The 10,578-nt window shown below is 51.9% G+C and overlaps 4 protein-coding genes across 4 annotated transcripts; 1 reads left to right on the top strand and 3 right to left on the bottom strand.

Annotated features, from left to right (window-relative positions):
- Positions 1 to 63: 63 nt before the first annotated feature.
- A1O5_00853 (uncharacterized protein) lies at positions 64 to 1,138 on the bottom strand (the record flags this gene model as incomplete). Its single annotated transcript, XM_007741472.1, has 3 exons — positions 64 to 790; positions 847 to 906; positions 972 to 1,138. 3 exons carry the CDS (start codon positions 1,136 to 1,138, stop codon positions 64 to 66), a joined length of 954 nt encoding a protein of 317 aa, XP_007739662.1.
- A 658-nt stretch (positions 1,139 to 1,796) lies between these two features.
- A1O5_00852 (uncharacterized protein) lies at positions 1,797 to 3,707 on the bottom strand (the record flags this gene model as incomplete). Its single annotated transcript, XM_007741471.1, has 1 exon — positions 1,797 to 3,707. The coding sequence occupies one exon, from the start codon at positions 3,705 to 3,707 to the stop codon at positions 1,797 to 1,799; it is 1,911 nt and encodes a 636-aa protein (XP_007739661.1).
- Positions 3,708 to 4,020: 313 nt separating this feature from the next.
- On the top strand, positions 4,021 to 5,751 carry A1O5_00851 (AP endonuclease 1; the record flags this gene model as incomplete). The annotated part of the gene is made up of 1 exon (XM_007741470.1): positions 4,021 to 5,751. One exon carries the CDS (start codon positions 4,021 to 4,023, stop codon positions 5,749 to 5,751), a length of 1,731 nt encoding a protein of 576 aa, XP_007739660.1.
- A 310-nt stretch (positions 5,752 to 6,061) lies between these two features.
- A1O5_00850 (uncharacterized protein) lies at positions 6,062 to 7,720 on the bottom strand (the record flags this gene model as incomplete). Its single annotated transcript, XM_007741469.1, has 1 exon — positions 6,062 to 7,720. One exon carries the CDS (start codon positions 7,718 to 7,720, stop codon positions 6,062 to 6,064), a length of 1,659 nt encoding a protein of 552 aa, XP_007739659.1.
- Between the last annotated feature and the right edge of the window lie 2,858 nt (positions 7,721 to 10,578).

Here is a 10,578-nt window from a genome sequence, read left to right as displayed (position 1 = left end):
ACCCATTCCTTTGAACCATCGTCTGGTTCGCTGTTGCCAGCAGACAATACCGTCTAATAAGAATCAAGAATGCTTCCCCAACAGAGCACCCAGTCCCTCGCCCTTTGGCGTCGCGGCTGGTACGACAGGCTTGACCACTTTCTTGCCCCAGAAGTCAACCTCGGATTCCACCCTAGCAATCGACCCGTCAAGAGCCACGTCGCCTACAACCACCGGGGCGGGGGGCGGGATATGGGGCGTCACCAAATCTATACTCCTGGCGTGACCAGCGCTGGTGCTATACAGCGGATTGGTGCGGGGAGCCAGCGGACGCAGGTTGAACTCATACATGCTGCCAAAGCTGGACGATGTCGTGGTGGGGCTGTTGGCTAGACTTGGCGTCGTGGTGCTAGGTGTCAAGGTAGACATGCTCAGAGTACTCTTGTGTCGCGTTGCCGGTGGGCGGTCGGGCCTGACAAGGTGATTGTCAGGATGATCGGAAGCGTTGCTGATGGCCATGTTGTGTGTCTGGTGGAAGCGACTCAAGTAGCGGAATGCCTCAGAGTTCGTCGAGGCGCCACGGTGAGGTATCTTGGGTTTCCATTCGGTTGGGTCAAGATCTGATCTGTGGTCGTGGAGATCAAAGGGTATTCGAATGGCAGGTTTATCTTGATGTGGTTCCGGTGAAGCGCTGGAGAGGCGCGCTGGTATAGTAGGACGTGGAGAGGAGGCGAGGGAAGGCGGCGGCGAAGAAGATTCAAGGGACAGATTGGAGGCCGAGAGAGGTTTTGCGGCATCTTTACGACGGCATCTGATAGCTTGTCAGTCTCTGTGATGGAGCAGAGAGGGAGGAATGCAGAGGCTTACGCTTCACTGCAATAGAGAATCGAGTTGCAGGGAGTCATAATCTGCTTCTCGCACATTGCGCTGTGGTTGCTGGTTAGGCCTGATTCGATCGACAACGCGGACAGACAATGGGCATGTGGCCTTACCAGAACTGCAAGAAGCTGGCCGCCATCTCCTTTTCTTTGTCCCTCCTGCTATCGCCTGGGGTGAGAGAGCGAGGCGTGAGGAGTGAGTCACCACTCCTGCGCTTCAGTTTCCTGGCCGCAGAACCTTTGCCATGTTGGATTTTGCGCAGAGGAGGATCTTCCCCCATTGAGAGCGGTGAAGTAGGTATATGTACCCAGTACGTGGAGTGAGGGATAACCAAAGGAGAGGGAAGGCGTCGACTTGGTTGGCAGCTGATTATTTGTTGTACACCGCAAAGTGCCTTGGGCGCATTCAGGTGCATTCCATGGGTGCCAGGCTGCGCCATGTGTGGATGACGTTAAAAGTGGCACCAGTGGGCGTGTGTCTTGCCCCGTCCCAGACGAGACCACTTCCGGCGACTGCAATGTTTCGGGGCACTAGGGGGGCGCCAGGGGACACCGAGGGGCCTATTGACGAGGAGGCTACGGGCGAGCCACGGCACCTGGTGCATGTGCCGCTAGCCCTATGACCCCTCCAAGACCCTCTAATCGATCGCCTAGGCTGCATCCAGTGACCATCCGACGGGTGACTGACGGTGGTGACCGGGGGGACCAAAGTTCCTCTGCCTCGTGCAGAGGCCAGGATGGTCAGCCTCACTAGCCTCACCCGCCGCTCCGACATAGCCTCTCGATCCAGTCTCCATTCTACTGGGTATTCCACCACCATCATCATCATCATCATCATCATCAGCGAAAAGAATTTGCATTTTGCGAGAAACGATGGTGCTGGCATTCTTTCACGCCTGGCTATTCACTCTTAAGTATAATTGCCTGTCAAGGACAACCTCAACCCCAACCCTCTGGTACTCCCCGAGCTGGCGTGGCCCCCTCCCGACCAACATAGCATCCGAGCATAGTGCTCCACATGAACTTGTGCTCCTTTAGCTCGTGGAGCGTTTTGTATGCGGCTGCATTGGCAAAAGCGATACCCATGTCTGGATCTCGATATCGGGCAGTCAACACTGTGATGGGACACACCTCGTGATTGTGCTTCGCTGATTTGGCGGGTTTGGCGGGTTTGGCAGTTTTGCAATGGTTGTAGAACAGGGAGTATTCCTGCCGGGACTCGGTAGAAAGCTCCTGGAAATTTTCTAGAATGACCAGGTTCCGCGTCGAGTCTTCCACAACCGGTGGAGGCTCCGGTGCTGTTGCCGGCTCGATAGTTCCGGCCAGCTGCGTCACTTCTGCTTGTACGATCGTTCCCGGCGTCTCTATCTGCTCCGCATCCTCGATGGCTGCAGATGGCTGCGTCTGCTCCGATGGTGGGATAGCTTCCGGCACATGTGTCTGCTCTGGGGGTATTTCAGGCTTGACGGTGGCATTTTCCGTAATCTTACTAGAAGAGTTTTGAATGGGCGTAGCCTCGACAACAGAGCCCGGGATATTTTCTGGCAATGTGCTCGAACTTTGCTGTATTTCTGGTCGCTTTTCGGAATCTCGCTGTACATTTGAATGTTGAGAAACTGGACTGACTCGCCGGTCCGTTTGCATATTAGTGTATTCGTGTATCCCTCTCAAGAACGAGTCCACTTGCTCCAGTGGGGAAGTGAGCGTGATTTCCGGTTGTGCATTCTCCACGACAGGTGCAACAGTCGCTGTTGTTGTGGTCGTTATGATTGTGGTTGTGGCTGTCGTTTCCTGGGTCAGCTCCTTCGGCTGATCCGATATAGGGAGTGATGCCTGCGGCGTTCCCACAGTACTTGTTTTTGCTGCTGTGGCTGCTCCTGAATCTACGTTCCTTTCTGCGGCCAACTGCTCAAGGTACGCTTTTGACTTTCTCCCACGCTTCTTCATCTCTGGTGGGCCTACCCAATCTGTCACGTCCCTTGTACCGATTTTGTTCAGTTTTGGCCCAACCCACTTGGCCTTTGCACTTAACCAGGTGATGACTGGACCTTCCAGTTTCCTGTCCTTGAGAGCTGCCAACTTTGCTGCTAGTTCTTCTTGCCTCTTCTTCTCCATGGCCTCCCACCGGTTCAGGCTCTTAGCATTTTGTCGCTCTACCCTTGCAGCTTCAGCCAGTCGATCAGCCTGCGTGAGTTCTTTGGGCGCGTCCCTTGCTCTTTCTTTTTCCCGTTGCTCTTTCAGTGCCTTCAGCTTTTTGCTTTGGGCTTCGCTCTCTTTCAGTCGGGCAATGGTTTCTGCTCGGTGGGCGATCGTCTGTTTGCGTAGGGAACTTCGACCTGAATCGCGATCATGAACCCATGTAACTCGCTCTTTCTTCTTCTTCGATGGCTTCGCGGCAACAGACGCTACGGCCGGCCTTGTGTGGTCAGTTTTGAGTTTCTTCCTAATACCCGCAATGCTTGTAAGGGCTAGATCTGCCTTCCGTTTCTTTGCTCGATCTACTTTGGCCTGCTTTTGTAATTCCTTCTCTCCTTCGAGGTCATCGGTGGCAGCATTAGGACCTTGATCGTCACCGTCGCTGGAGGACATGTCCGCATCTTCGTCGTCGTCGCCGCTTCTGAATTCTTCATCCTCTTCTTCTTCGTTGTCCGCGAACAGCAAAGTCACCTCGTCTTGCTCATCCACATTCGCTACCTCTTCCAGTATCATGTCCCTGTCATAGCGATTGCCGGCAGTTTTGCGTCGCTCCCTGCCGGCGACGAGAGTCTCCACGAGTTCTTCGTCGGACTCATCTTCGCTTGACTCGGTGGGGGAGAGCTGTGGCGTATCGTCCATAGGCTTATTTGTCATTATGGAGAGGCGTAGGAGGGAGTGAATTTAGAGAGGTCGCATAGGCTGGCGATTCGCAAAGTAAAGCCTATCCGCTTCAACGGTACAATGAGGAGTAGCAAGGTGTGAGATAGAGATGTTTTGGAGGCTCGATGTAGTAACTTGAGGAAGGTGTGGCGAGGCGAAGCAAGCCAGGCCACTCTACGCGTCGGGTCCGGGAGACGGTTAAACTACCGAGTACGAGGTAGTCATGCGATGATCTTTCAACTTCAATGGCCGCTTGTTTGCAGCAAACCTCTACCACATGACTGATTTACTGGCATTTTGAATCAACATGCCTAGTCTGCGCAACAGAGAGACAGTCACTACTTCAGATACTTACTCAAGCAGCCCAGAAAGGAGAAAACGCAAACGAGGTGAAGTCACTGGGAACGGATCTGACGGTGCACCGAGTCCAAGAAGCAGAAAGCGTACAAAACCAATCGATGTCCACGCAAGCGTATCACCGAGAACTCCTCGAACCAAGAATAAGAAAGTGACCCTGGCCGTGGAAAAGGAAGTGACTACAAAAGCCAGCACGGGGACGAACGGCACATTTGCGCTCAAGGAGAAGGCCAAGGCCACGATCAAGCATACCGAAACGCCCACCAAGGGAGGCAGCCAACGAAAGGCCAGAGTGAAGACTGCAAAAAAGGCAGAGTCTGACTCGGAAGAATACGAGCTCGAAGAGGACAAAATAGAGCAGGAAGATCCCGTCAAGCCCAAGCGGAAACGCAAAACGAAGGAAGAAAAGGAAGCTGAAGCAATGCCGTTCGCTGTCCGAACTGTTGGGCTGAAGATGTATGTGGGCGCTCATACGAGCATAGCAAAGGGGGTGGAAAATGCAGTCACGAATTGTGTGCAGATTGGAGGCAACGCATTCGCCTGTTTCCTCAAGTCACAGCGGAAATGGGAGAATCCAGCATTGAAAAATGAGAACAGAGACGCTTTCAAAAAGGCCCTGATAGACTACAAATATGATGGAATGTCACATGTCGTCCCTCATGGGTCTTATCTCGTCAACCTGGCGACCGAGGATGAGGACAAGGCAAAGCAATCTTATGGAGCGTTTGTGGACGATCTCCATCGCTGCGAAGCCCTCGGAATTCGATATTACAACTTTCACCCTGGAGGAGCTGGACAAAGTTCTTTTGCCGAGGCGGTCACTCGGCTTGCCAACAACCTCAATCGGGCATTATCAGAAACGAAAACTGTTGTTCCCCTGTTAGAGAACATGGCGGGAGCCGGCACACTGATCGGAGGACGGTTTTCAGATCTCCGAGATGTGATCTCTCAGATTAAACCTGAATATCAGTCTCGGATTGGCGTTTGCATCGACACTTGCCATGCGTTTGCGGCGGGGTACGACCTGCGCAGTCCGCAAGAGTTTAAGAAGACGATGGACGAGTTCGACCGTGTCGTGGGCTTCAAGTACCTCAAGGCCTTACACTTGAACGACTCTAAGATGCCATTGAACAGTCACAGAGACCTTCATCAGAACATCGGCTTGGGATTTCTCGGACTCCGTACGTTCCACAACGTCATGAACGAATCTCGCTTTCAGAACATGCCGTTGATTCTCGAGACACCTTGCGAAAGGCCTGACCCAACGGACCCAAAGGGGAAGAAAATGATCGAAGACAAGAGTATCTGGGCAACAGAAATCAAACTGCTCGAAAGCCTGATTGGAATGGATCCCGCAAGTGAAGAGTTTGAACGATTGGAGAGCGAATTGAGTGAAAAAGGCAAGAAAGAGAGGGACCAAATGCAGGCGCAATATGAGAGGTTGCAGGACAAGAAGGCGGAGCAGGAGAGGAAGAAATTGGCCAAGGAAAAACAACGCGAGAAGGGTCAGAAGAGCTTGACGGATATGTTTGCGGGGAAACAGACCGCTAACGCAGCGAAGAGCAAGAGGCAAAAGAGGCAAAAGAGGCGGAAAGAGGACGACAGTCAGGGAAGCAAGTCAAGTGAATTGAGTGAATTGAGTGACTTGAGCGACTCGGGAGATGCGGACAACCGCATCTGAGCGTGAGAGATAGACGTGTTCTCTCAAAAGCGCACGGGGCGGACGAAGGAGAGAGACTCTTGCTATGGAGCTCTGATTTGGGGAGTGGGAATATATAAATAGATGTCACTAAGCTCGGAGAGATACCCCTATCGCTGTGATACAGTCGTGATAACCTCCGCTTCGAAAAAGACAGAAACACTGCGCCTGATCGTACTGAATACTCTATATCCCTTGAACTCCGTCATGCGCCGATATAATCATTCATCTCGTCCTGTCCAAAGTGGTCAATATATCCCTTGAATTCAATCTCCGGGACCAGTACAATATATCAACAATCAGACGACTTTAAACTCGCCCACCCCTCCGCGGGCTTCAAGTATACCTCAATACCACCCTTCGGACGCGCAGTAACGCCGCCCTTGATCTCAATCTCCTTGTCGGGATCGACCATCTCGAACTCCCAGCTGCCTACGAACGCGGCCAGCAGGCAGGCAAACTCGGCCAGGGCGAATTTGGCGCCGATGCAACTCCTCGGCCCGTGCAGGAACGTCAAGAATGCGTAATTGCTCACGGCCCCGCCGGCGTTCGCTTGGCCCGGCGCGGTCCAGCGGTCGGGGTTGAACTCGGAGGCATCGTCACCCCAGAGCGAGGTGTTGTGGTTGATCGCCCAGGGCGTGAGGATGATCTTGGTGCCCTTGGGGACGAATTGGCCCAGAATGGAGGTGTTGCAGGCGGCATCGCGCAACGTGAGCGGTACAGGAGCCCATAGGCGGAGGACCTCTTGACAGACGGCGTGAAGATAGGGAATTGCGTCAATGACTTCGGAGGTGATATTTTTGGCGTCGAGATTGGAGATGTGTGCATGGATCTCTTGGCGCAGGCGTGCCTGGATGTCTCGTCGTTGGCAGAGTTGGTAGATCGCCCAGGTGAACGCCGAAGCTGTGGTCTCATGGCCCGCGGCGAGGAACGTCATCATGTTGTTGACCAGCTCTTCATCACTAAACCCGCCAGATTCGAGCGCCACAGAAATGATGTCCGGTTGCATGGGTTCTTTGTTGGCCATGCGCTGCTTCTTCTGCGCTATCAGCTGGCGGCACGTGTCTTTGGCAACGTCCGCTGCGGCTTGCACTTTGCTATTTCGGTCGATGGGGAGGTTGTTGAGAAACCACCCGGGAAGGAAGAAGGAGAGGAGGCCTAGGATTTGGGCGGTGCGGTCAGGTTGGAAGACTGCTCGATAGACACGGTTCAGTTCGTTCGTTGGGTCTTGTAGAGAGCTAAAGTCCTGGCCCATGCCGGCCAAGCCGATGATGTCTAATGTTGCACGACTTCCCCATTCGCTGACTTCAATCGAGGGCTGTGACTCGGTCGAAGATTTGAGTTGGTTTTGGATAGCATCTACCATCTCTCGAGATTTGGACCAGAAAATTGGGTAGAGCTCCTTGATGTGGCGAAAGTGAAATGCTGGCATGAGGTTCTTCCTCTGAGCTTTGTGATCATCGCCCTCTGCGAGAAGGACACCAACGCCCAAGACTCGTCCGATACCAGTGCGAAGTAATTCGGGCTTGATAAATTCGTAGCTCTTGGTGTTCAGAACTTCGGCAAGACCTTTGGGGCTGGTGACCAGGAGACGCTCCCGATTGTAGAGATGCAAGTAGCGGATCAAACCATCATTGGGAATTTCTTGTGCCCAGCGTCGCTGAGGTACTCCGGAGGGCTCTTTGAGCATTGTGCGCCAGTGGCCGGAGATTCTGCTACCTCCTTTGACAGTTGGGAGATTGCGCAGAGGGCTGACGTAGTGAGGATAGATGAAAATAACGTAGACCGCCCAGACAAACGCGTGGAGGAGAAAAATTACAGAGGCTGTCCATGTATAGGATTGTAAAATTGAATATTGAGGAGCAAACCTGACCAGAAGAACTGAGCCAGCCAGAGAGGAACCCACCCAAAAGCGGTAAGTACCTAGGAACTCTGGGACTTGAAACGGCATCTTGAATTCAATGAGAGGCGAGCCTCTCTATCCAGGCCGGTAAAGTGAAATTTGATGTTGCAAAATGCCACTGTCCTCTGAGATGTAGGACGAGAGGCGAAGAGCCGATTTGAAAAGATAATGAAGTTGAGAAAGACAGGCAGACGCAAAATGCGACAGAGACACTGGGCTGAATGGGGAAACGAATGATGGAGGGCGGATGAAGAGGAATCTTGGTCACCTCGTTGGTGGATTCGGAACAACGACATTCCATCTAAGCGAGGCGGGATGTTCTCGTCATTTGGGGCATAAAGCGCCATGTCTGACAGAGCGTGGTGTGTCGATTGGCTTCGCGTTTTCGAACTTTTATCTGTCAGACCAACCTATTTAGCCAACCGAGGCCGCCATCGTTCCATCCCCAAAATAGGTGGTTGTCGCGAGCGAATCGGCAAATTTGGTATTTTTTTGGCCTCTTAATTCGGACCGAGCGAATACGAGATACGACACCCTGTTTGAGAACAGCCAGCATTTGTCTTTCTTGGGACACGTATCCTGATGGTGCAAGACCGTCGCGACGACAGGCAGTCTCTCTGTGAAGCCAAGTCAGTTCCTATCACGGATTCTCGAGTGCCGAAACAGACGGGGAGCCTATCATCCCAGACGCGTAGATAACACGAGCCCGCCCTTGGCCGTCCGGAGAATCTCCAGGACGTTATTTCGATACTGGCTTCTCTCTTGTGCGGTTGAAGGTTTTGCACACTTTGAGCAGCTTGGAACCTCTGAGATTGATCGACCAGGTGCCAACAAAACACCGGGTTTCATGAAGTCGTAGTATCCAGCGAGTTTGAAGGTTTGTTCCTGTCGTCCTTTTTTGCCTTCACTGTTGACTTATTGGCTGCTCACCTTCCAACAAGACATTGATTCAAGCCGAGAACATGCCGTCGGAAATTACCCGAAATAGCTCGGAAAGTTCGAATTTAATGTCAGCCAGGGCGCATACGGAGCTGGTTTTCGATCTGGTCACATTAAGTGCAGAAGCCTGGCACAAGAATGAAGGACATGGCCCGGACCGTGCCCAGTATTTCGCATATTCTCTTGCCACACAGCTCTCTCCGAGGTGGATTGTGCCGTTTATTCAAGAGATGTCGCTTCATTTTGAGCCTCAAAAGGATGAGTAAAAGGAAGAAATACATCAGGTAGTGAGCAAATGCGAGGACCATTGTTACTCGGCTGTCGCGAGAGATATCAATCCGCGTAGGGACTGGGCAGGATGAGGTCTCTGCTAAAAGCCACGGATTTGGTTGCGAGCCAATGATGAGCTCAAATGAAGATGTCGATGACAGGCATGAAGAGGTATGCATGGAAGGATACAGTATACTCGGTACCCTTCACGCACAGTGAGTTTTCAATGTTCCTGCGCAAGGCTGGAGTTTGTTAGGTCTATTGAACTAGCCTAACCCGGCTAGGCAGTATAGTCTCTTGGCAGCGTGCAGCCTTGCTCCCTTCCTTTTCAGTCAATCAACATATCTGGCTTCAGATTGGTTCAGCAATATCAGGCCGCAGGATCGATGCATCTGGTCACATCTCAGCGCCAAAAAAAAAGAAAAGGAAAAAAAGAGAAAAAAAAAAGAACAGCTTGCCTGATGGCCTCATAGACAGCATTGACCCAGAATGACATGACAGCCAATCGAGTAACAAGGCTTCCCAGAAAGATCGCAGCATTGATTCCTGCACAGCATTGACAAGCGACCGATTTCGATCAATGGGCCTCTTGTGGTCGTCGTATATTGCCACACAGAGGGGCTGCGTTTGGAGGGAAAGCGTGTGTCTTTATCCGGCAAATCCTCCAGGAATACCTCGTACTCGGTCGCACTGCGTCAGTTGCTTATGTCACACGATCCCAGGGCGCTATGAACCACAGGTCAGTCTTCGAAACGAGCTTCGACACGCAGAGTGGTATCTCTAAAAACGGTTTGAATGTGCAATGTCCTGGAGCTCTCAACGATTTCACCATATCTTTCTCTTTGAAATGTGACAACAAGAGCAAGGAGAGACGCACTTTGGCTTGACTGATATGTCAACACGACTTTGAGTGATTAAATCGGGAAACTGCGAGACTGCGAGACATCTCTAACCTCAGAGCAGCCCTTCTCAGAAGCTACCCACTTTTAACCGCGGATTTGGCACCTGCAAAGATACTGCGCAGACTATCCAAGCCTTTCGATAGGGCCATCGACGATGTTAGTACGAACCTGAAGTGAAATCCCTAGGAATGTCCAAGCGCAATCGATTGCATTCGACATGATCAGCCAACCTGCAGCAGATCAAGTCTGACTCAGGGAGATACCATCGACAGACAGGAAAATCCATGCCATCGTTGAGACCTTACTACTTCAACATCCCCAACGCAGCTGCTGAAGAGAAATATCCATAGATGCAGATTTGCTCTCTGTTCTAGTAGTAGAAATACTAGTGCCACTTGAATGAGGGGTACACTTGTAAAATCCCCCGTAATGGACGAAATGACGCCAAATACAAGGGTCAAGATAAAGACCACCACTGCAACAAGTAGCGTCACCCATTGCACTCGGTCTCTATCGTCAAACCAGAATTGCTTCACCCGGCGAAGTTTGGACGCATCATAGAACTTTTGGATGTTGGCTAGGCGATAGCCGTAGAAGTGGTATTGCGACAAATCTAGCCTCTCATGAAGTGTGATCTGCGCCTCTAGATCCATATAGTATTTTTTTCTCAATTTGGCGAATGCGCTTCGCGTCTCGAATCTCTTTTGAAGGGAAGAAAAGACAGATAGTCTGGAGGGTCTCCTCCAGGAAGCCCCGTGGATATAAGTCTTTGCTGGGTATTGTCAGTACGTTGCA

The sequence above is a fragment of the Cladophialophora psammophila genome (assembly GCF_000585535.1).
Source record: "Cladophialophora psammophila CBS 110553 chromosome Unknown aczJe-supercont1.1, whole genome shotgun sequence".
NCBI lineage: Eukaryota > Fungi > Ascomycota > Eurotiomycetes > Chaetothyriales > Herpotrichiellaceae > Cladophialophora > Cladophialophora psammophila.
This window is presented reverse-complemented; position numbering and strand designations above follow the sequence as displayed.